This window comes from Sciurus carolinensis, chromosome 18, assembly GCF_902686445.1.
Source record: "Sciurus carolinensis chromosome 18, mSciCar1.2, whole genome shotgun sequence".
NCBI lineage: Eukaryota > Metazoa > Chordata > Mammalia > Rodentia > Sciuridae > Sciurus > Sciurus carolinensis.
Genome location: NC_062230.1, coordinates 19,092,033 through 19,117,772, shown reverse-complemented (window position 1 = coordinate 19,117,772; position 25,740 = coordinate 19,092,033). Strand labels below are relative to the sequence as shown.

At 44.2% G+C, this 25,740-nt stretch overlaps 1 protein-coding gene, 1 long non-coding RNA gene and 1 other non-coding gene across 5 annotated transcripts; 1 reads left to right on the top strand and 2 right to left on the bottom strand.

The window, feature by feature from the left end:
* Window positions 1-1,742: 1,742 nt before the first annotated feature.
* On the bottom strand, window positions 1,743-1,816 carry Trnat-ugu (transfer RNA threonine (anticodon UGU)). The gene has a single exon. It is a non-coding gene; the product is annotated as a tRNA-Thr (tRNA).
* A 5,711-nt stretch (window positions 1,817-7,527) lies between these two features.
* LOC124970069 (uncharacterized) lies at window positions 7,528-12,395 on the bottom strand. Its single transcript, XR_007106071.1, has 4 exons — window positions 12,247-12,395; window positions 10,256-10,438; window positions 9,300-9,495; window positions 7,528-7,831 (listed from the first exon to the last, which is right to left on the bottom strand). It is a non-coding gene; the product is annotated as an uncharacterized LOC124970069 (long non-coding RNA).
* Window positions 12,042-22,841, top strand: Stx4 (syntaxin 4). 3 transcript variants are annotated; one of them, XM_047533110.1, is made up of 11 exons: window positions 12,147-12,707; window positions 12,885-12,986; window positions 13,097-13,196; window positions 13,322-13,396; window positions 14,002-14,072; window positions 15,564-15,672; window positions 15,745-15,821; window positions 16,060-16,197; window positions 17,117-17,227; window positions 17,299-17,397; window positions 22,410-22,841. In XM_047533110.1, the coding sequence occupies exons 1-10, from the start codon at window positions 12,678-12,680 to the stop codon at window positions 17,380-17,382; spliced, it is 897 nt and encodes a 298-aa protein (XP_047389066.1). In that variant the 5' UTR covers window positions 12,147-12,677; the 3' UTR covers window positions 17,383-17,397; window positions 22,410-22,841. The 3 variants fall into 3 exon arrangements, with proteins under 3 accessions (XP_047389067.1, XP_047389066.1, XP_047389065.1); XM_047533109.1 differs by lacking the exon at window positions 22,410-22,841 and adding an exon at window positions 17,481-17,757 and having other exon boundaries at window positions 12,157-12,707; XM_047533111.1 differs by lacking the exons at window positions 17,299-17,397; window positions 22,410-22,841 and adding an exon at window positions 16,312-16,445 and having other exon boundaries at window positions 12,042-12,707.
* Window positions 22,842-25,740: the final 2,899 nt, after the last annotated feature.

Genomic DNA, 25,740 nt, shown 5'->3' with positions numbered 1-25,740 from the left:
CATCCTTCAAGGTCCAGATCAAACCTCTCCCAACAGTCCAGGTAGACAACCTCACTAGGTGTGGACTGAGCCTGCTTCCCCATCGAACTAGACTGGCCTGGCTTGTGTCTCCTTCTCCCCAGAAACATATATAAGGTCAGACATAAAGTAGATGCTCACTAAAAATTCCATATGACTGAAGACATGTTCCCTCACACATTTACCCAGACATAAAGACAAAGAAAATAAACTCCACGAAGGCAGCAAATTTTGTTTTGTTTATTGTTGGTCTTTAGTGGCATCATGGCCCCCAATGTGTAGCAGGGGCTCAGTAAATATTTGGTAAATGAATCAAAGAGTAAAAGGTGCACAACTCAAATCTGGGTCTAGCTCTAAAAATGGACACAGGTACACATGATGTGATGATGGTAATTCCTCTCATTGTCTAGTAATTTTAATGTTTTTTTTTGTTTGATTGTTTTCAGTGCTTAGTATTAAACCCAGCCTCTGATGTATGCTAAGGAAGTATACCATTGAATCACCCCAGGGATTCTGAACTCAGCACATCCATGGCCACTTAAAATCTACCAAAATAACTCCGTGAGTTCAGTTTACTAAGTATCAGTTTCATCTTCTGGTCTACCTATTTGAATGACCTGCCTTCCTTTCTTTTCCTTTCCTTCCTTCCCTCCCTCCCTTCCTCCCTCACTCTTTCTTTCTTTCCTTCTTTCTTTCTTATACTGGGGATTGAACTCAGGGGTGCTCTACCATTAAGCTCCATCCCCAGGTCTTTATATTTTTTTAATTTTGAAACAGGGTCTCACTAAATTGCTGAGTCTGGCCTCAAACTTGCAATCTTCCTGCCTCAGCTGGGATTGCAAGCATGTGCCAACATGCCCAGCTCTAACATGCCCAGCTCTTTTTTTCCTCCTCTGAGGTGCCAGGGACTCAACCGCGGCACAAAACCAACACCCCCCCCCCCCGCCGCCGTGCTTGCTAGGTGAGCGCTCTCCAATATGAGCTATTTCTTCAGCTCCATGCCCAGCTCTTAAGGAAGACTTCAGGTGGTGAAATATACATAGCTTATCAACCTGCTGGACTCTGAGTTCCTCACATTAAAGGGCCCCTTCTGATTAATCTCTGCTCCCATCCTGACACAGCTATCACAACTGTTGTGTTCAGAAACAAAAGAGTGAATACACATTTGACCTACTCATCCATTAGCTAGTATTAATTGAGGCCCTACTCTTTGTGCCACGACCTACTCTTTGGTGACCTTGCTCTTTGGTGCTAGAGATACTGTGCTGAGCAAAGCCAACATCAATTCTGTCTTTATGGAGTCAGTTATGCAGTTCTACATCCTAGTTTCCAAATCTGTAATATGACTCTAATGCTGACCCCTCAGACATGATGTAAGAATTTAATGAGAAAATGAGGATGGAGGCCATTTCTAACCTGAAAATCTAAGCAGACATGAAAGAACACTGGTTTTTTGATGGGTACCCATTCCTGTTCCTCCATCTTTCCTATCCAGTTTTCAGGTTTTATTCCATTAGGTCCCTGGAATTTTGTCACATCCCTCTCTTCACTATGTCTACATCATGAACCTAAAAATTGAATATATATATAAATAACATTAATAATGATGATGGTGATGACTAATTCCTTTTTTTCGAGACAGGGTCACTGCACCTGACTGATGGCTAATTCTTATTTAGTACTTATCATGTATCAAGTTCTGTTTTTTTTTTTTTTTTTTTTTTTGGGGGGTGCTGGGGATCGAACCCAGGGCCTTGTGCTTACAAGGCAAGCACTCTACCAACTGAGCTATCTCCCCAGTCCCTCAAGTTCTGTTTTAAGTAATTTATAGACTTCACAATAACTAATCTGAGGTTACTTCTATTATTATAGCAGTATAGCATTTGTAGATGGTAACTAAAGTACACAGAGTTTCAGTACCTTGCTCAAGGAAGGAGCTTGGATCTAAACCACACAGAAATCCCAGAATCAGAATATTCTTCTGGTCAACTGGTCTTTGTCTCACTGGGGACTCATTCCAGCAAAGTCAGCATTATGCAGCAGAAACAGGATTTTAGCACTGCCTTTCTGGAGACATTTGGGAGAATTGGTGACCTTATAACATTGAGTTTTCTTATCCATTTACATGGTATATCTATTTATTAACTTTGAACTTCTTGAAAGATTTTTAACAAAATTTAAAATTGTAAGCCAGAAAAGGCATGGTGGCACATACCTGTAATCCTAGTGACTTGGGAGGCTGAAGCAGGAGGATTGTAAGTTCAAAACCAGCCTCAGCAACTTAGTGAAGCTTAAGAAAAACCCTGTCTCAAAATAAAAAGGGCTAGGGATGTGATTCAGTGGTTAAGAGTCCCTGGGTTCAATCCCTGGTACCAAAAAAAAAAAAAAAAAAAAAATTGTAAGATAGGTACAGTACACTCTTGTAATCCTAGTTACATAGGAGACTGAGGCAGGAGAATTGCTAGAGGCCAGGAATCTAGGACCAGACTGGACATGAGATCCTGTCTCTTTAAAAAAAAAAAATGGGGCTGGGAGTGTAGTTCAGTGGTAGAGCACTTGCCTAGCATTTGTGAAGCCTTGGGTTCAAACCCCATATAGCCCCCCAATGAAAAACTTTGCCTCCTAAAGGACATTAGCATGTTTTAGAAGATTTAGTCTTAGGCACTCTATATATTTATAAATAGTGTTTTTACATTTCCTAATAGTTTGCTGCTGTAATTTATAAAGGCAACTTATTTTAAGAATTCCCCTTCAGCACACTTACTCCACATATAGCCATAGCCAGGGACCTAGGAGGGATCTAGGCTCCTCCTATTCCTCATTTCCCCTTCCAATCTGCAATTGTGCTTGATAAACTCCATCTCTTTAGTGAATGTTCCATCTCCACCTCCAGACCTCAGTGTATGACTCTTTACTTTTGGTTTGGCGAGATTCCTAACTGATCTCTCAACTAACCTTCACAGAGCCAGGAGTACTGTCAATCCTTAAACGCACCTTTGTGCAAATTGGCAAAAAGTGTACTTTTCTCACAACACACTACCTCTGTTAGATCATTGCTGTAGTAAATATTCAAATACATGGTGCCTGCGATGTGAATGGTGCCCATATGGTGTGATGCTTCATGTAGAGCACATCCTCATAGCCCGACTGTGGTACATCTGGATAATGGAATATTATTCAGTGCTAAAAAAAGAAATGAACTATCAAGTCATAAACAGACATGAAGAAAAATTAAGTACATATTACTAAAACCAATCTGAAAAAACTACATACTGTGTGATTCCAAGTATTTGACATTCTTGCAAAGGCAAAGAATAAAGTAAAAAGATCTGTGCTCTCCAGGGGATGATGGGGAAGGAGGGTGAGTAAATGAAATGCTTGAGACTTTAGGGCAGTGAAATTATCCTGTATGATACTATGTGGGATACATGTCATTATATATTTGTCAAAACCCATAGAAAGTATAACATAAAGAATGAAATCTAATGGTAACTATGGACTTGAGTTAATAATAATGTAGTTCTGATTCATGAATTGTAACAAATGTACCACACTAGTTCAAAATGTTAATAATAAGGGAAGCTGGATGGGGAACACATGGAAATTCTGTACTTTCAGCTCAATTTTTCTGTAAACCTGAGACTGCTAAAAAAAGTTTTATTAATGAAAACAAAACTAAATTATAGGGCTGGGGTTGTGGCTCAGAGGTAGAACACTTACCTATCATGTGTGAGGCACTGGGTTCAATTCTCAGCACTGCATATAAATAAATAAATAAAATAAAAAACTAAAAAATTATTTTTTATTGTAAAAAAATGGGGTACAACTTGTTTCTCTGGTTGTACATGAAGTAGAGGTGTACCATTTGTGTAATCATACATTTACCTAGGGTAATGGTGTTTGATTCATTCTGTTTTTTTTCCTTCCCCCCACCCCTAAAAAATTATTTTAAAAAACCTAAATTATAGTCTATGATTCTATGTAGCTAAATCTCCCCCCATACACATACACAAATTGGAGATTGAACCCAGTGGGGCTCTGCCATTGAGATACATTCCCAGTCTTTCAATTTTTTTTTTAATTTTTAGACAATATCTTCCTTATTTGCCCAGGTTGGCCCAAACTAGTGATCCTCCCTCCTTAGCTTTCCAAGTTGTTGGAATTACAGGAGCAGAGCGTGCTACTACATCTGGTTTGGCTTTTTTGTTTGTTTTGTTTTGTTTTGTGCTAGGGATTGAACCCAGGGGTGCTTAACCACTGAACCACACCCCCAGTCCTTTTTATTTTTTATTTTGAGACAGGGTCTCCCTAAGTTGCTGAGGCTGGTTTTGAACTTTTGATCCTCCTGCCTCAGCCCCTGGAGTCGTTGGCAGGCGTGCACTACTGTGTCCAGCTTAGTTAATTCTTAAAAAGTCAATAGTCGGGCTGGGGAGATAGCTCAGTTGGTGGAGTGCTCGCCTCACAAGCACTAAGGCCCTGAGTTCAATCCCCAGCACCGCGAAAAAAAAAAAAAAAGTCAATAGTCAAGGCATCAGGAGACACTGAGGATGCTTAGGACTCAGCACAGCAATCACTGGTACACAAGTCAATCTAGCTATGGCTTTCTTCACCTTTTGTCTTTTGCAAGGGGGTACCAGGGATTTAACTCAGGGGCACTTGACCACTGAGCCACGTTCCTAATCCTTTTTATTTTTTATTTTGAGACAGGGTCTCCCTAAGTTGCTGAGGCTGGCTTCGAACTTTTGATCCTTCTGCCTCAGCCTCCAGAGCCACTGGGATTACAGGTGTGCGCCACTGCACCTGGCCCTTTTGTCCTTCTTGGTAGAGAGGGAAAGAACTTGTATGTGTCCTATTTTTTTTGGCAAATAGTGGGAAGGCAGGGATTTCTTGTATCTGCTTCTTGACAATTGCCTTCAAATAATATGCTAAAGGTACATACTTTGAGTTGGTGTATTCTGGTCTCCTGCAGTATGTTCAAACCAGGTTGCTTATCCTTTCCCAATGTAATGCTCATCAATTTTTTCCTCATCTTCTTATTCCTCTTAGCACATTCAGGGTATAGCATACCTTCCAGGTCTGGGGATTGGGCAATGCAGACTGATAACCAGAAGAAAGAAATCATCCTCTTGAGAGTGTGTTATGGTTTGGATCTGAATGTCCCCAATAGCTCATGTTTTGAAGGCTTGATTCCCAATGCAGCAATTACTAGAAGAGGGGTTATGATTGCATCATAAGGGCTTTGACCTCATCAGTGGATTAATCCACCGATAGCCAAATGAACTACTGGGAGGTGGTAGAAATGGTACACAGGTAGAAGAAACAGGTCACTGGCGACATGACCTTGGAGACCATATCTTGTCCCTGACACTACCCCCTTCTTTCTCAGTGTCAAGGCTCTCATGAGCTGCGAAGCTTTCCTCTGCCACACCCTTCTGACATGACTCTCTGCCTTGGAACCAGCAGACCATGGACTGAAACCTCCGAAACTGTGAGCCAAAATAAACCTTTCCTTCTTCAAGTTGTTTTTGTTAGGTATTTTGGTCACAGAGACAAAAAGCTGACTAATACAGAGTGTCAGGCACCTAGGCCTGACCTGTACAGAATACACTTTTTTTCTTATGCAGCGGTAAGTATGATATACTTATTCTGTACTTTCATATTTAAATAATGAATATTTCATATTTCTATACAGTGAGGTTCCTAATTCTTTTTGATAGCTTCAACCCATTGATGGACAAGTTTCTGATCTATCACAAACAACACCAATAAATATACAGATGTGATAAGTTAAAATTCTATTCTCCCACTCTTTGAAGTTGGTAGGGATTTGTGACTTGCTTTGAATAGAATATTCTAGAAGTCATGTGCAGATTCATAACAGGACTACGAGAGGCAATGCAGCTTCCACTTTCACCTTCTTGGAATCCTGAGGTCACTATGCTATGAATAAGCCCAGAATGAAGTGTCACATGGAAGGAGTGGCTCAACCACTCCAGCCAATTTTACCATCAGTTCTAAGATCCCAGACACATGAGTATGAGTGAACTCATCTTGGATCAGCCTGCCCCAGCAGAGGTGCCAGCTGACTGTAGTCATTTGTGTAATTTAAGGTAAGACCAGCAGAAAAATCACCTGGCTGCTTTCAGAACCTGTAAAAACAATAAACAGTTGCTTTAGTCCAGTAAGTAACCCCATTTCTGGGTGGTGAGTACTTAAGCAACAGTAGCTAATTAATATAATGGGAATATCTCCTGGTTTTTCAGAAGTAGGATTGCTGGTTCGAAGTGGATATACATTCAGGTGTGGTGGTATACACTTGTAATCTCAGCCACTCAGGAGGTTGACAGCCTTGGCAACTTAGCAAACTCTGTCTTAAAATAAAAACTAAAAAATGGCTGGGGATGTGGTTCAATGTTATAGCACCCTTGAATTCAATTCCCAATGCTGTAAAAAAAAATGGAGGGTTATATATGCTTTTTTTTAGTACTGGGGATTGAACCCAGGGCCTTGTGCATGTTAGGCAAGTACTCTACCTCTGAAACACAGCCCACCCCTTTTTATTTATTGACTTATTTTTATATTTTGAGATAATGTCTCACTAAGCTGCCAAGGCTGGCCTCAAACTTGCAATCCTCCTGCCTCTCAAGTAGCTAAATTACAGGAGTATGCCTCTGTACCCATCATTTTGATAAATATTATCTGAGTTGCATTATTTTGCATTCTTACCAATAATGAGTGAAGTACTTGCTTCCCTATAGTCTTGCTTACAAAGTGTCTTGTCAAACTTATGGGCTCAAACTAATGCAATAAACAAAAAATAGCATTTCAAGTATGTGTGTGTGTGTGTGTGTGTGTGTGTGTGTGTGCGCGCGCGCAACTGGGGATTTAAACCAGGGGTGCTCTACCATTGATCTACATCCCCAACCCTTTTTAGTTTTTGAGACAGAGTATTGCTAAGTTGTTGAAGATGGCCTCAAATATGCCATCCTCATGCCTCAGCCTCCCAAGTAGCTGGAATTACAGGCATTAACCACTATACCTGACTTCAGCATTACCTTAATTTTCATTTCCATTATTATGGATGAGTTGGACATCTGCATATATGTTTAAGGCCTATGTATTTTCTTTTTTTGTAAACTGTCATGTTATTTGCCTATTTTTGTTACACTATTGATCTTTTTTACCAATATGTGGGGACTCTTTAAATAGTAGGGAGATTAGCTATTTGTGTTTGATAAAAATTGCACATGTATATATAATATATATAAAATATATATTATATATTTTGTTTATGCTTATGTTTTTACCATGCAGAACTTTTTATAGAGACATGTATTAATCTTTTATTTTATAGCTGCTGAATTCTGAGTTGGAATTGGAAAAGCTTTCCTCATTTTGAGACCTATAAAGGATTTTCCCCTTATCATCTTGTGGTGTCTTTATGAAGTTTATCCTGACAAACCACATTATCCATCTTTGTTTGTTTGTTTATTTATTTATTTATTTGCAATACTGAGGATCTGGACCCAGGGTTTTGCACATGCTAGGCAAGTAATCTATATCCTCAGACCTCCCATCACTCTTAGAATAAAGTTCAAAACCAAAATAATGGCATGCATGACAGTGTCGCTTATCATCCACATGACGAGGAAACACAGGAAGAGAGGAATCTTGTTTGGGAGGTTTCCAGGAGTAGGTGATGCATCCTGTTTTGCATCACAGACAGGCTTAAGATGTCTGTGCAGCCTCCAGGAGGGGACATTCAGGAGGCCAGTTTCTGGTGCTCAGGAGAAAGTTTGGGTTGGAGATGCAGCTTTGGAGGCAAGCATATGCATGTCAGTTAAAACCATAGGATTTTGTGTAGAATTTGAAGAGGGGAAGCTCTCTCAGATCGAACTCTAGGGAATAGTCAAGTTCAGGCCTCAGCCAGGTTCATTAGGACAGAATTACGGGGGTTCCATCCATGGACTATGGGGTTTGCACAGAAATACTCTCAAAGATGTCTTTAGGGTGATTGTAGGCCCTTAAATGACACATGGGTGGATGTCTTTGGCTTCTGGAGACAAAGTAAATGAGGACAGAGGAGGCCCAACAATCTCTCCAAGAGTCAGTTCCAACCCAGCAGGTTTGGAGACTCTATGACAGAGGAGTAGAGGTGGCTCAGTCAGCATGCAGTCAGTCCCCTTCTCTCCCCAGATAATCCAAAACAGGACATCAATAGGCGGCAAAGAGTGCCTAAAGGGGGTGGAACATGCAAAGCCACCCCTGGCTGGTGTTTTCCTTGGATCACAGTGTGAAGGTTGAGAGTACAGACCCTAGAACTGCACTATCTGGTTTCAAATCCTGGCTTTGTCATTTACTAACTGTGAAACCTTGGGGAAGTTACTTAACTTCTCTGTGGTCAGTTTCCTTTCCTATAAAATGCAGGCAGTAATAGCACCTATCTCATAGAATTGTTACGATTAAATGGGTTAATATTTGTAAAGTGCTTATATTGGTACCTGGCACATATAAGTGCTATATAAATATTAAATGAAAAAGAATTAATTCTATTCACTCATGAATATTTGTTGACCAGCTAGTATTTGTGAAAACACTTGTAAGTGCTAAAGACACACTAGTGTACAAGGCAGGTAAAAATTCCCGTCCTTATGAAGGTTTGCTTGTTTTGTTTGTTTTGGTACTGGGGATTGAACCCAGGGGCATATCTACTGAGCCACAACCCCAGCCCTTTTTTATTTTTTATTTTGAGACAGGGTCTCAAAGTTGCTGAGGGCCTCACTAAGTTGCTCAGACTGGCTTTGAACTTGCAATCCTCCTGCCTCAGCCTCCTGAGCTGATAAGATTATAGGTGTGTCCCACCATACCTGGGCTCAGGAAGTTTTTTGTTGTTTTATTATGCTCTTATTTAATTAATTTATGTATACTGAGGATTGAACCCAGGGCTTCACCCATGCTAGGCAAGCTCTTTACCACTGAGCTACAACCACAGGCTCATGAAGTTTTTATTCTAGTGAATATGGTGGAGATGAAGACAGACAATATATAAAATAAATAAACAAAATATACTGTCTGTCAGGCCAAGTGGAGACATGAGAGATGTGCAAGAATTAGTAAGTAGACTAGAATTTGGCGTACAGTAGTGCTCAGGACACAGAAAGGGGAAGGTGGGCTTTAGACAAGCAATCACGTGGAATCCCCAGCAGAGATGCTGGGGCTGCTGAAATCCTCAGAGTAACAACCAACAACATCGCCCTCATAAAACAGAAGCAAATACTTACATAGCACTATCCAATAACAGGTCTGCTTATTCACTTTACTTATATCATCTCATTTAATCTTGTAGCAGCTCTATGAGTTTGTTACCACTATTCTTCCCATTTTTTCAGATGGGATCCAAGGTACAGAGAGGTTAGTAACCTGCCTCACAGAGTTTGTAGGTGAGGTCATCTGGCTCCAGTGTTGGTAGGATCAGAGCTGCAGGTAGAAGTGACAGGACAGGTTGCTAAGCATCAGGGCCAGATTTATCTTGAGCTTCAAACATACTGGAAAGAATATAGACCCCCACAACACCTACACACTCAAGTCCCACTGTACTTAATGCACACTTCAAGGTCATTCAGAAGGCCTGGAAATAACAAAAGGCAGTCTCTGAATGGCTTGTGCCTCTACAAGCCACTCCATAAAGCTTTAAGTCCAGCTTCTTGTGACCTTTAGTCACATCCCAAAGCCCTAAAATCCATCCTGAGACCATATATGAAATAATGAATATCATAATCCTGAGATGCTTAATAGAAGCACTGACAACTTTATATTGCAGCTTGGAACCAAGAAAGCAAATCATCAAGCTGGGTACAGTGGGTCCACGCCTGTAATCCCAGTGACTTGGGAGGCTGAGGCAAGGAGGAATTTAAATTTGAAGCTAGCTTCAGCAATTTAGGGAAGGTCTAAGTAATGTAGCAAGACCGTGTCTCACAATGAAGAATAGAAAGGACTGGGATGTAGCTCAGTGGTAAAGAGCCCCTGCATTAAATGCCCACTACGAATTAAAAAAAAAAAAAAAAGGAAAGAAAAAAAGAAAGTCAGTCATCAAGAGGCTGAGATACAGCAGATGGGATTGAGGCTCCAGAGAGCTGGAATGCACAGAAGTAAAATCCCAGAGATGGGGAAACCCTCATTAATTTACAAAATCCTTCTACATCCTTCCTAACCTCCCTTGATGTCATCCAATTCTTACCTTAGGCAAGGCAGAAATTGCCAGACCAAGTTGTCAAATGAGAAAATTGAGCCCCAGAGAGAAGCAATCATTCAAGATGACACACAGGACTAGGAGTGAGGTGTCCAAAAGTCCTTCCACTTCCAGAAAGAGCAAAGATGGAGGGGTCAGGAGGCAAGTGACAGTTAATTGGAGAGGCAGAAGCTAAAATGGAAGACCAAAGAGCAGAGAAATTCTTGTTCATGATCTTTAGGGAACCCCACCTTAGCCTCCTGAAAAAGTCTTCCAACCCTAAATTCCCTCTGTGGGTTGACCAGGCAGCATCATCTTTACTCTGTCCCCAGGTAAGCTGAGTTCTAGGGGGAAGAGAAAGACCAAAGTCCCTCACATAGACTCTGACAGCACTTGACAGTTTCCGACTTCATAATCATTGAATTTCAGGTTTCTTTTTCTTTCTTTCTCTCTCTCTCTTTTTTTCTTTTGAACTGAGAATTTATTCCAGGGACCCTTAATCACTATGCCACATCCCTAGCCCTTTTTTATATTTTATTAGAGACGGTCTGGGTAAGTTGCTTAGAGCCTCATTACATTGGCGAGGCTTGCTTTGAACTCTCAATCCTCCTGCCTCAGCTTCCTTAGCTTCTGGGATTACAGGCAAGCGCCTCTGCACCGGGCAAGAGCAGGGCATATTGATAAGGGTGATCGTCCTCTCCAACCCCCTGCTGTTTACCCATTGTACAGATGGGAGATGAAGGCCCACACACAAGAAGTGACTCTGGAATCTGTAGCAACTCAGGCACAAGAATATAGGTTTCCTCGGGCTGGGTATATAACTCAGTTGGTAGAATGCTTGCCTTGCAAGTACAAGGCCTTGGGTTCTAAACCCCAGCACAGCAAAAAAATATATATATAGGTTTCCTGGAGAGGGACCCTTCCTCTTTCATGAACCTTTGCTTGAGCTCACAGCAAAGAGCTATGTTCTTTACATATGCATATGATCTATGCATTCTTGGCTACCCAGAGACTGAGTGCCTTGCGAACTCCTCCTATACAATGTAAGTTTCACAAGAGCAGAGATGTATCTCCAGTCCCTGGGATAGTGTCTGGTCCATAGTATGTGCCCAGTAAATACCAGTCACGTTAACGTACACAGAGCCAGGGTTAGGAAAGTGGTATACAGTGAGAGAGCCTGAAGCCTAGAGATCAGGGAACCATGAGCTTTGTCTTCGTATACACAACAGGTTAAAATTCTGTTCAGAAATATTTTGTGAGTCCTTTACATCAGTAGGTACTGAACTTGATGCTGAGGATTCAGTTAAGAGCAAGTCCAGTAATGTTCTGACCTCAGGCGAAAGGTAGGGGTCAGGGGGGTGAGTAGCAAGGAAGCAGCCCACTCAACATAATACACTTTTTTTCTCAGCCTAAGTTGCCCTGAAATGGTCTTACTGATCGGAAATTGGTATGTGCAGCGGGACTGCAGTGTTCCCGCAGGGCGCCGGCCGCCCACCTGTCAGAGGCTGAGCCAGGAGGATGCGGAAGAAATTTCTGCCTTGGGTGAGGTCACTTTCCACCCCCAGATTCTCTGCCTACAAATCCCTGCAATCCTTTGACGCTGAAGACTTCGGATCTTGTTATTTTCTGACTTTCAAGGTCCCATGATGCTGACAGTACCCAATTCTAAGTCGTAAGTCTGCCCACGTTCCTGATCTCCAAAAGAATAAAGGCGAATTCAGCCGGTGTCCCACCACCCATTGCCTCAAAAGGTCTCTGGGATAGTCAGTGCCCCCCTCCCCACCTCGCGGGGGCTGTAGGGGAGTAGCTGGGAGCTGGGATGCCGTGGACGTCGTGAGACTGGTCCCTGAGGCAGCGTTGACAGACACGGGACACGTGACAGTCAGTCACGTTCTGCGGTTTGCGAGGCTGGGACCGAGACGGTCACGTGACGCGAGGGGCGCCATGGGGTGATGTGAGATGCGGGTCTCTCCGATTACATACAAATGACGCATTCTCACCCCTTTTGGCAAGACGTTTCCGTTGGAAGATGCGATGGTTCCGGTAAAGGGGGAGGGTTCTAGCGTCCAAGCAGTTTGGCTTCCGTTCGGGGCGCAATAGCTTCCGACCTCGCCTTTCCCTCGGGCGAGGAAGAGACGCGACCTGCCGCGCATGCCCCAACCATCCCCAGAGGGGCGGGGCTGAGGCTACGGGTGCGGGAGGGGGAGAAGAAAAGGGAATTCCAACCTGTGGAACTTTGGGGGGTACTGAGGTCGACTCCTTCCCATTGACTGTGGACAGTGCGAGGGGCAGGGCCTTTGGCGGCTCATGAGGGTGTTGGGGTTCGCAGGGTGAGAGAGGGGACTGTCAGTGCGAGTTGGGTGCGGGACTTCCAAACTTAGAATCTTGAGGCCCTTGGGGCTCAGACGCCGGGGAGAGAGCTCCGGCCGCCATGCGGGACAGGACCCGCGAGCTGAGGCAGGTGAGAAGCTGGGGAAGTAGGGATGGGGGCGGGAGGACCGACTGGAATGCAGGAGTCCTGGTCCTTGGGGCAGGGAGGGGTGGCTGATGGCCAGGAAGGAAAATCCCGGAAGCCTATGGGTCCTGCGGGACGAGAACTGCAGCAAGGAAATGGTGCCAGTGACTTCGGCCCTGGCAGGGGGATAACAGTTCGGACGATGAGGACAAGGAGCGAGTCGCGCTTGTGGTACACCCGGGCACAGCACGGCTGGGGAGTCCAGACGATGAGTTCTTCCAGAAGGTAAGGGGCTGGGGTCTTGGCCTGGAACCTAGAGTGGGTAGGAGGACCGAGGAGCAGTGAGGTCTGGAGTACACCATATCTCTTTCAGCCCTCCCGGTCATCTTTCTTAGGTCCAGACAATTCGGCAGACTATGGTCAAACTGGAGAATAAAGTCCGGGAGTTGGAGAAGCAGCAGGTCACCATCCTGGCCACGCCCCTTCCCGAGGAGAGTAAGCGGAAACCCCCGGGTGCACACATGCTCAGCCCGATGGATTGTGGGGGTTGTAGTTAAATGCAGGGTGATTTCTTGAGGTAGGGGCTTGTGGTTTGGGAGTCAAGGCCTTCTCTTGTTTAGGCATGAAGCAGGACCTGCAGAACCTGCGTGATGAGATCAAACAGCTGGGAAGGGAGATCCGCACCCAGCTGAGGGGTGAGTTCCTAGGTCTTTTGACAGATGCTCCCTCCCCTCTGGTTCTGCCCTGGTCCTGGTATGTCTGGGGAGTTTGTGGCTCGGAGAGACCAGTGATATATCCAGGTCACTCAGCGGGCCTGGGTCTAGAATCTCTGCCCTGGCATCCAGTTCAGTGTACTTTCCAGAGCACAGGCTTTCCTCTCAGGTTTCTTTATTATAATGAAACCATTTACTTTTATAGTTCTTGCTGCTCAGTGTGCATTGTTTGGACAGATAGATGGGGGTTTTGTTGAGTCTTCTTTACACTCGTGGGAACCCACTGATGTAATGCAAGGAAAAATAAACTTTCACCTGCCAAAGGTTCAAAATTGGTGTTTTTTACCCTGTGGTGTTGGGGATCTAACCCAGGGCCTTGTACATACTGTGCACACATTTTACCACTGAGCAACATCCCCAACCCCTAGTCATTTTAGAGTAAATCATAGTTCCCTAAAAAATTCCCCAGAAATGAGAAGCTCCCTTTTATGTAGCTGGGATCTGGCCGTGGCCCTGTCTCCCGGTTTCCAATTTCCAGAAGTCTTCAGTCAATCTCCTTTTCCCTGGACTCTTGTGTCTTCCCACAGCCATAGAGCCTCAGAAGGAGGAAGCTGATGAGAATTTTAACTCGGTCAACACAAGAATGAGAAAAACCCAGGTGGGTTTATTTTTCATAGAAATAGGACATTTCAGGAAGTGGTTCATAAATCATTAAATGGCAGATGTATGAAGGAAGGGCCCTTTAGAGAACCTCGAGTCTAACCTGATGATTTTCCAAATAGGGAGACTGAGGCTCAGAAAGAACTCACTCAAGGTAAAGAACCTAGTTTTCCTGATACAAAATCCAACACCCTGCTTTCTTTTCCTCCATTCAGTGAGTTTCTTTGTCCCTAGACATGACCTTGGCTTGGCTACAGGAGACACACTTTCCAAGATATGAGATCAGGAATATGGATAGATTAGGGAGCAAACACATTATTCATGTAGGATTTGGTGGCTCTGCCCAGAGAAGGAGGAGAAGTTAGAAATGACTGGCAACTTTCCTGCAACTTTCCTGCCTACGTAGCAGGGACATCCTTGGCCCCATGGACAGTATTCAAGAAATCAGGAAGAGGAACTTTGCTAGGGCAGCACTGAAGAGGAACGTCCCTGGGATGACATCTTAGTAAGGAGATTTGAAGTGATCTGACTGGCCCCCTTGGGGTGTCCAGTGAGGAGTGGCTTGAAGTTCTTTTGGAGATTAGGCTTGGAGTTGGTGGGCCCAGAACTCAGCAAAGGTCCCAAATTGAAGATGGAGAGGTTGGAGCATCTGGTACTTTTCAGTCCAGGAGAGCAGATTTGTCTCTGAAGATAGAATTCTAAAGAATGAGCTTATTTAAGGCATCAGGGGAAGAATGAGGTGGAGCAAAATGCCCCAGAGAGGATGTTTTAGGGAGAACCTAAAGCGTGGTGATCTCAAGTCTAAGCAGCAAGGCTGGCATTCAACAAGCATTCAACAAACATACATTGATTGCCCACTGTCTGCTGGACCCTTTTTGAACCAAAAATTCCTATCCTTGAGGCACTTATATTCTAGTGGGGCAGGACAGTCACCTAATAATAAGAATACAATTAGTATTAATGACAAAAGAGTAAGGGAAGAGGGTCAGAAAGTGCTGAGAGGGTAGGGCTGCAATTTCAGTGAGGTAGAGGGCTGAGGGTAGAGCTCAGTAGTAGTGCTTGGGCTTAGGATGTTCAATCCCTAATTCCTAGTGCCACAAAAAATAAATTTTAAAAAAGGTGGAGAAAGCTTCATTCACATGGTAACATTCAAACAAAGATTTTGAAGATGTTTGTGGGGAATAAGCCTACTAGACAGAAGAAGCAGTGGGTTCAAAGGACGGTGGTAGAAGTAGAGAATAAGGAACACTTTGGAGGGAGGGAGGAGGTAAGGTTAGAGAGTTAATGGGGACAGGAGCAGATCATATAGAGCCCTTTAGGCCCTGGCTAGGACTTTGGCTTTCACTCAGAGAGAAGCGAGGGAACCTGTCAAGGTGGTTAAGGCAGTAGGCACCTCATGACAATTAATGTTTGCTCACTATATCCTCCGGATGCTGAGGCTCAGACAGGGATCCTCCTGAGGTACCCAGCTTGTATTCTCCATCCTTAGCATGGGGTCCTGTCCCAGCAATTTGTGGAGCTCATCAACAAGTGTAATTCAATGCAGTCTGAATACCGGGAGAAGAACGTGGAGCGCATTCGGAGGCAACTGAAAATCAGTGAGTTGAAGCTCTAGGCCTGTGGGGTCAGGTAACACTGACCCAGCTCTGAGCTGGCCTTTTCTTTCACAGCTAATGCTGGAATGGTTTCTGATGAGGAGCTGGAGCAGATGCTGGACAGTGGGCAGAGTGAGGTGTTTGTGTCCAATGTGAGTGGCCATGGCCAGCTTCCCTCTGCTGGACCTCCCATCTTCTCTGATCCCTGGTGCCTTTTGATTTGGGGCATACTTCCACTCAGGGGGAATTAATTAGTATACCTACAGTCACTCATCAGATTCCTGGCTTTGCTTCTTGGCCAGGGGACTCCCCAAAAATTCAACAGGAGCTTCTGAGTAGTTGCTGGCCATCCTGTGACCTATTCCTCCTCTTCTGTTCACCCCCCACCAGATTCTGAAGGACACACAGGTGACTCGACAGGCCCTAAATGAAATCTCAGCCCGACACAGTGAGATCCAGCAGCTTGAACGCAGCATCCGTGAGCTTCATGAGATCTTCACTTTTCTAGCTACTGAGGTGGAGATGCAGGTGGGCGCCCTGGCAGCCCCCAGACGGGAGGCTGTGCATAGTTAGAGCCCCCAGTCACGACCTGGGATCAATCTCCACCCTTAGACTCTCTCCTGGGCTTTTGTGCTCTTCCAGGCTTGGCCATGCCCCAGGTGGCCCCTACTTCCATTCCTAGCCAAATCCCCAGAATTGTGCCCGCCTCCACAGCTACCCAGATGGCCACTCCTTTATACATAACCTCCCATCTCTCCAACTTGCACCAACCCCAGGTATGGCCTCAATCCTAGCTCCTCTACCAACAGAACTCATGTTCATGATTCCAAGAGCTCCCAAGTTTCCCTCTAGAGGACCTGCCTTCTTAAATTTGTCCAAGGTTGGGGTGTCAGGTGGTGTTCCTCTGGCCCATTGTAGGGGCTGAGGTAAGCTTCCAGCCCTGTCCTTGAGGATATGACCTCAGTAGTGCTATACCCAATGCCCTTTTGCAGCTGGGAGTCATGGGAAAGGGCTTTCATTCAGTAGGAGTACCAGGACCTGAAGGTTGGTTGTGCCAGGAGGAGGCAGGGACAGGGAGGGCTTCACAGCAGCTGGAAGACAGACATAGAAGAATGGATGAATTCAGACAGATTTGTGAGGGGACAAAAGTTCACCATCTGTGAGAAAGGTAGGAGCCGTTTGAGGCCTTTGACCCCAGGCCACCACAATGGAGGTCATATGGAGCAAGGGAACAGGGGAGAAGGGACCACATGATTGAAGGGGGTCAGAAAGCCATCCTTAGGAGTCAGAACTTTTATCAGATTTGGTTCTGCCAGATCTTCATTAGTGTATAGTTTTATTCTGCTAAGACTGTCCAGTCATTTGTGATTGGAGTGGGCAAAGGAGTTGCTGGGCCACCCTTGCCTGGTCATCCCTGTCTCTCTGAACTATCCTATTCTCTGAGTAGGGGGAAATGATCAACCGGATAGAAAAGAACATCTTGAGCTCAGCAGACTATGTGGAACGTGGGCAGGAACATGTCAAGAAAGCTCTAGAGAACCAGAAGAAGGCGAGGAAGGTGAGCCTCCAGCCCTGGCCCTAGCCCCAAGTGCTCCTGAGTGACTTTCCCTGACTCCTCTTCTCCCACAGAAGAAAGTCATGATTGCCATCTGTGTGTCCATCACTGTTCTCATCCTGGCTGTCATCATTGGCATCACCACAGCGGTTGGATAATGTTGCACATTCTTGGTGAGATATGGTGGGCTTGCCCTGACCCCGGCACCAGCCTTCCCACCTCCCCTCAGACCCTCTTCTTCCTCCTTCCCTTGCAGGCATGGGGAGCACCAGGGACCTGGGGTTTGGCCTTCTCTCCCAGCAGCTGTGGAGGCAGGGCGGAGCCTCCAACTGGACCCCGGGTCCTCACACTGGCCCCTGTGCCGAGGGGCAAGATGGTTCTTCCAGGGTTGACAGCTGCTTATTCAGGAGGGTCTCCCCCTTCAGGCCCGATGCCTGGGGGAGGGCCTGTAGTGTCCTGTTTGACTGGGGCACATGGCACATGGTTTTGTAAAAAATTAAAACAAAAAAAAAACCTTGGAGACCCCTGTACATGTGTGTTCCTGGAAGGACTGGCCCAGGGCTTCCTCCATCCAGCTTCCCCACCTCCTGGTCACTCCTGGGGTCAGGCCCAGTTAGATGGGCTCAGATCAGAGTACCCTAGGTGTTGTGAATACAGCAGGCTGGCTTTGTCCTGCTGCCCACAGAATGGGTGGAGTGTGTTGGGGAGAGATGTATATCTGGCTCCCAGCTCATACTCTCCCACCACTGTGAGTGCATATACTCGAAGTGATGAGCTGATCAGGCCAGGCTGGGACCTAGATGAGGTATGTATGTGCGGGTGTGTCTGTGTGTGTGTGAGATGAGAGAGAGAGAGAGAGAGAGAGAGAGAGAGAGAGAGAGAGAGAGAGATATCAGTGGTATCCCTGAGGCCAAGAGGAAGAGGCATCATGAAAAAGTAATTGAGTAATTGAGGCTGTTACTTTGGGGACAGTGGACAGGAAGGTCTGGTCTCAGAGGGGACATTTATTTTGAATGTTAAATGAGGAGGATCCAGTTATAGGAAGATGCAGCAGAAGAGATAGCCAGGCAATCTTAGCAGTTCAGGCCCTTTACCTAAAAGGCATTGCTTTTTGTGAGTTCAACTTAGAGAGCCATAGTAATCAGCATACCTGATTACTATGAGGTTATTGTGGTAGAAGAAGGTAGAAGAGTCAGAGGAGCTGGGACCCTGATTTCTGTAAGACATTTGAACTACAAACCCTAACTCTAAATTTCTAAGCAATCCTAGTCCAGATGCCTCATTTCTGGAGAGGGATGTGGCTTCTGTTCCAGACCCTTGATTTCAAAGGGTAAGTGGGTTCCTGACTCTGATGCCTGGTTGGAGTAGGAATGTGCTTGGCTGTGGTCCCCAGGGGCCGAGTTTCAGTGACCCAATCCATCTCACTTTCAATCCCACGGGCCCCTGCTTCCCCTGGTAGCTCAGGCCATCCAGCTACAGGATGAGTCAAGAGTTGGGGAATGGATACTTGTGGTGTACTGGTGCATTTGGTGTGGTCTCTGGACCTGGGGTGGGGGAAGGACTGGAACAAGCCAGTGGGGACCTGCTCTCCCTCCATCTGTGGCTAGGTAGCTGCCTGCAACACCTCCCTTTGGCCCTGGAATGGCAATTGGCAACACCTGTATCTGGTCATTGATCCAGAGATCTTTAGCAGCTTGGCCAGCAGTATCAGGGAGAGGGCGACGGGTAGCTGAGGAATTGGCTTGGTTGCAACTGGAAAATGATTGACCAGCAGACTTAGGGCAGTCACCTCTTCCCCTTGGTATTAAACAGTTCTTAGATTCTAGGAAGCTGATATGGGCAGGACCTCCAAGTGAGTCCATAGAAAGGCAAAAGTGGTTGAATCACAGAGCTCAAGGGGCAAGATCAAACTTCCAAAAGAGGCAGGAGGGCCTGTGGAGGGACTGGCAGGGGTAGTGAATTAAGGACTTTACAGAAAGAGCTTCCCATTCCTAGAAGTGTGCAAACCCAACCTAGATGACCACTTTGTGGGGAAGCTGTGAGAGCTGGGAGGACCTTGCCCTGATACCAGACTGAATTTGGACTTGGGGCCTCTGGGCTTCCCTAATTCTTCTCTTCCTCCTGCGGCCTGCATCTCTGGTAGAATTCTGTCTAGTTGGCTGCCTTTGTCCACTCTCTCACCTCTGCCTTCAGAGTAAAACCACAGAATCTGTGGCACCTACTAGGATGTGATACAGTCTTTGGCCATCCACATCTGTGCAGCTGGATGTTCTTGTACTAAATGGCACGTTAGTTCTTTGCCATGCTGGATAGCACCACCCCTGAAATAGAGATCACCCGTTTTCACCCAGAAAACCATTCAGAACCTCTGGGAAGAGGTGATGATCAGGTGAGCCCTTGGATGCTGGGTGGGCTCAGTAGTTTGAACTTAGGTGGATTGTGGGGACACATGGATGGCTTGAGCAGGTGAGTAAAAGTTTGGAACCTGACAGGTGAGTGAACAAGTGGAGCAGTTCACCAGAGCTTCCACACATTTCCACATGTACACACCATCCCCTGTGGAAAACTGACCTCAGGAAAGAGCAAGAGTAGGTAGATTTTGCATTGAAATCCTAGTATGGTTGCATTCAGCCCAACTTTCAAGGAACAGAGTATGGATTAACTGTAACTTTCAAATCTACCTGTTTGATCTACCTGTTTGCAACTCAAAATTTTGTGATTCAAATTTCCAAGAAGAGAATTTGGTCAGTACACTATCCAGGTCAGGCTACATTGAGTCATGACTTTATTCTTGGCCAAGATGTATGTAAGGTATTACATGGCGTAGAATGCTTCAGTGGGGTATGTATGTGGTGGATGGAGGAGTGAGTGAACATGTCCAGTGATTGACTTCTTTGGTACAGCCCTGTGGCAGTCAGAATTATTGTTTCAAATATTTACTGTCCTTCCCTACTGGGTCTCTCACTATAGGAGGATTATATATTCATGCCCCACTGATCATAGACTTGGCTATGTGCCTTGGCTTTCTTTGGCCAATGGAATATGAGTAGAAAAGTAAAGTATTACTTCCTAACATGCCTATAAACCCACCTACTTGGGAGGCCAAGGCTGGAATATCACAAATCCAAGGGCAGCCTCTAATTTAGTGAAACCTGTCTTAAAAAATAAAAAAGGAGGCTGGGATGTAACTCAGTCATAGAGCCCCTCTGGGTTCAATCACCAGTACAAACAAACAAAAACAAACAAACAAACAAAAAAACTCCATAAAGTAGTCTGGCAGCTTCCCTTGTCTTTTTCCTCTTCTATGAGCCTGGCAATTTCTAGATCTAGAATTCTCTTTCAGCTTGGAATCCAGAATGAAATGACATGAAATTAGGCTGTAGTCCACCTGTAAAATGATATGTGATGTAAAAAATATATATTTCTGCTGTGGGCTACTGATGTATTGAGGTTGTTCATTACCATATTATAATTAATTTGAAAACTGACAGAATTAGTATCTAGAATTGGGATGCTGCTACAACAACAAAATAAGCCTAAATTATGTGGCATTGGCTTTGAGCTAGACAGTGACTGGTGAAAAACTATTATTGGAAGTTGGGAGAATGGTGACATTCATTATGCAGTGGTGAAGCATCTTGCTAAACAACTGGGAATAACTAAGAATATAAGGATGATGACTACATGACTTTAGGGCTTTAGGCAAAAGTTGGGCACAGAAAATATTAATAGCATACATTGGCTACTGTTGGGTGCATTGACAAATTCCTGGAAGAAAAGAGCAACTCAGAAAAAGTGGTCAGTTTTTAAGCAGAAGTGAAAGAGAATTAAGAAACTCTAGGCAAAAGATACACTTTTTCTCCCCTCAGTACTGGGGATTGAACTCAGGGGTACTTTACCACTTAGCTACATCCTCAGCTGTTTTAATTTTTTAAATTTTGAGACAGGGCCTCTCTAAATTATCTAGGCTAGCCTGGAACTTGTGATTCTACAGCCAAGCTACGTTTGTGTGTGTGTGCGCGCACGCTTGTGTTACTGGGAATTGAACCCAAGAGTGCTCGATCACTGAGCTACTTTTTTTGTTTTTTACTTTGAGACAGGGTCTTGCTATATTTCCCAGGCTGACCTCAAATTTGTGATCCTCCTTCATTAGCCTCCTGAGTCACTGAGATTACAGGTAATGCAGTAATCAGTGCCTGGCCACATGATACCCATTTTTAACCAGTAAAAGATATAGCTGGGGCTGGGGTTGTGGCTCAGTGGTAAAGTGTCCCGAGTTCAATCCCCAATACTGCGCCCCCGCAATAGATACAATTAAAGCCAGGTGCAGTGGCACATGCTGCCTATAATCACAGATATTTGGGAGGCAGAGGCAGCAGGATCACAAGTTCAAGGCTGACTTGGGTAATTTAGCAAGACCCTGTCTCAAAATTTTAAAAAATTAAAGGGTAAGGATGTAGCTCAGTGGTAGAGCACTTACTTAGCATGTGTGAGGCCCTGGGTTCAATTTCCAACACCAAGGGGGGGGGGAAAGTATAAAACTGAGAAGGACAACACAATTTGATGAAAACTCATCTTTGTGACAAGGGCCACATCAAGTGTATGACTGTTATGTCTTTTGTAAAAACCTATGAACTTATCAAAGTGGTTCCTAAAGCTGGGGGAGGTGATACATGCCTGTAATCCCAGTGAGTTGTGAGGTGGAGACAGAAAGATTGTAAATTGGAGGCCAGCCTGGGCAACTTAGACCCTATCTCAAAATAAATAAATAAATCCAGTGTCCTCTTAAATGTGGTCAAGGAGAGTAAATGGAAGAGAATGGTCCACTCCAAGGGCAGAACATGAAGAATGAATCAAGAAACTATTCCCAGGAAGCAGTCCCAGGGAAGGGTCACAGTCATTCTCAATATCTGCCCTGCTGATTTTAGATTTTCTGTGGACAAGTAACTGCTATGTCTGCCATTTGTCCCTGTGAATGGGAGCATGTACTATTGTTTTCCTGTCCTTATTCTTTTTCCTCTTTTGGTACTGGGGATTGAATCCCAGGTCTTGTGCATGCTAGGCAAGCATTCTACCACTAAATTGTATCCCCAAGCCCCTTGTTCTCCTTTCTATATTGGGGGTATGTGTGGGTGTGTTGAGAGGCAGGGACACAGATGACTTTCTCTTTCTCTCTTTTCCATAGGTCTCTGGTTCAAGGGAAGTCACATCTGGACATGATTAGAGAGTTGTAAAGATCTACCATGATTAGATGGGTCATTTGGGTTGTCTCCCTTGGGGAGGAGATGCATTTGTTTTGTATATAGAAAACAATGCAAAGGCAAAAATTGTGATGAAGAGGAATATTTTATAATTGTTCAAAAACATTAACTGGTGCTCCCTATGGGGCTCAATCACATCAAAAGATTATTCCCACTCCACTGACATCAGGTTTGGATATATGGCTTGCTTTAGCCAATGGAACTTGAGTGGATATGACACATACCATGTCTGTGAAGTTAGAGCCAACACAGGCCAGGCATGGTGGTACACACCTGTAATCCCAGCAGCTTGGGAGACGGAGGCAAGAGGATCCAAGTTTAAAGATGGTCTCAGCAACTTAGTGAGGCCCTAGGTAATTTAGCAAGACTCCATCTCAAAATAAAAAATGGACTGGGGATGTGGCTTAGTGATTAACATGGGTTCAATTCCTGATACCAAAAATAATAATAATAAAATTTTTTAAAAGAGCCATCACAGGGTCTGCCATCTTTCCTCACTTTTCTCTGTTGAGACTGAAAGTTCCAGATTGAGCTGTTCCTTAAGATTGGATACTGGAATAAAGATGGCATAGACTTGGGAGCTTAGTGGTAGAGCACTTACCTAGCATGTGCAAGGCTGTGGGTTCAATTCCCAGCAAAACACACTCACATACACACACACAATGGTATAGAACAGAAGAGTAGCTGTCCTGTAGAAGACATGGAGTTATACTCTGTCAAAAATGAGTATTTTTTGTAATGAGCCACTGAGATACTTGGGTTGTTACTGAAGCAAACTTGATCCTAGCTGATTGATGAAAGTTCCCTACAAACTTGAAAGCCTCTACTCAGTTCTCCTTTTCCATCACTATGATAGTTTGAATACCATAATGAACATTAGTGATATTATGAGGTCTGAGCCTTTTCCCCCTGTTCAGAGATGTTTACCCTCAAGTCCTATCCAGCAAGTCCTCTTGATTCTTACTGGCTCTTTGTAACTGCTCACGTGGATGAGAAAAATAACTTTGGAGGACAGGGTGAGCCCAGGTCTTCTGGCATCAACTTGGCACCTAGTAAATGTCAACCTCACATGTATCCTAAGACCATGGTAGCATCCTTGCTGAGTTGCTGTCCAAAAGGAAAAAAAAAAAAAGAGAGAGAGAGAGAGAGAAAAGTAAAGCCTAAATTTGCCTTAATTCTGTGGATACTCACCCTTCAAAGCAGTGTCAACATAATGGATAGTAAGTGGCAATTCTACCTTAGTTTGTGTATGGCTACAGCTGCTGAAACAGAGATCCAGATTAACTGTGCCTTAAGATAGAACTTTCTGTCTTATATAAAATCCAAGTTAATAGTATGGTGGGTCTTTCCACGAAGTCATCAAGACCCAGTTTCTTTTTATCTTCTTCTTGTTTCATCCCTATGGCACTGCCTTCCCCCTGGTGACCCAAGATGGTCCGCCCCACATCCACAGTCCCACCCTTGTGAAGGCAGGAACTTGAAGGGGATGGCTTTCCCTTTCTCCTAAATTGCAAGACTCAAATTTTACAGATCATTTCTGCTCTAATCCATTAGACAGAATGTAAGTCACAAGGTCACATCCAGCTGAAAGGACTGCTGGGAAATAGAATCTTTACCCCGAGCAGCTTTTTGCCAAAATAAAAGTTCTCTTACTCTGAAAGTTGGGGAGACTAAATATTGCAGGACCACTAGCAGCTACAGCCAACACTCTGTTACCCCAACTGTATTAATTTTCTATTGCTGACATGCCAAATTATCACAAACTTAATGGCTTAAAACAACACACATTTATTCTCTTATAGTTCTGGAGGTTAGAAGTTGAAAATCAGTTTCACTGTGCTCAAGTCAAAATGTCAACAGAAAAGGTTCCTATTGGTGGCTCCGATGGAGAATCCATTCCTTTGCCTTTTTCAGTTTTTATTTATTTATTTATTTGTGGTACTGGGGATCAAACTCAGGGCCTTGTGCTTGCGAGGCAAGCACTCTACCAGCTGAGCTATCTCCCCAGCCCTCAGCTTTTAATAGTTGCCTGTATTCTTGGCTGGTCGCCCCATCCTTCATCAGAAAGCACTTCTATTCAGTATCACACCACTTCTCTTCTGTGTCCCTCTTAGGAGGACCCTTGTGATTACATAGGGCCCATATAGATAATCCAAGACATTCTTCCCATCTTAAGTGGCTTAATCACAACTTCAAAGTCCCTTTTGCCATAGAAGGTAACATTCACAGATTCCAGGGATTGGGACATGTACATATTTGGGAGTTCATTATTAAGCCCTCCACACCACCCTTACTCATTCATTGATTCTTAAATATTTATTGAGCAAGACCTATGTTCTAGGCATTATGGAATGTGATACAAAAACAAAAATGAACATAAAGACAAGGTTTCTGCTTTCATGAAATTTATATTCTAGTGGGAGAGGTCAAATATATACTTTGCTAAACTATTCTAAAACTGTAATATGTATTGTAAATAAATAAACATTGACAAAAAAATCAGACCTAGCTGTCCTAGGAGATATTCATGCATGGCTCTTAGGAAAAGGGACTAATTCAAAGGCAAAACTGAGAGCCTGGAGGGCAGAAAGTCAGTAAGAATTTTTTTTTCTTCTGGTCCTGGAAACCTGTGGAAATTTTCCCATGTGGATTTTTTAAAAAAATATTTTTAGTTGGCAATGGACCTTTATATTATTTATTTATTTATATATTTATATTATTTATTATTATATATGGTGCTGAGAATTGAACCCAGTGCCTCATACATGCTAGGCAAGTACTCTGCCACTGAGCCACAACCCCAGTCCTCCCATGTGGATTTTGAAATTGCTTTGGATTGGTAACTTCTGACCTATCTGGCTCCTCTTTTGTACCAATCTCTTAACTATTATCCTATCCCACCATTGTATATCAGAAGCACAGGACCCATTTCATTTTTTTGCAGTATTGGGGATTGGACCCAGTGCCTCACACATGCTAGGAAAGTGATACCACTGAGCTACATCCCCAATTTTTTTTTTTTAATTTTTATTTTGAGACAGAGTCTAGCTAAATTACTGAAGACTCCCAAATAGCTGGGGTTACAGGTGCTCGCCACTGCACCTGGCAGGACTTGTTTTCCTTGATTGCACAGGTCCACTGATGGAAAACTATGCTCCAGGATGTATTATACCCAGACTCTTATCTGTATCTGATTTATATGAGATTTGGGACATTTGATAAGACATTTTTTGGACTTTGGGACTTGATGTTGTA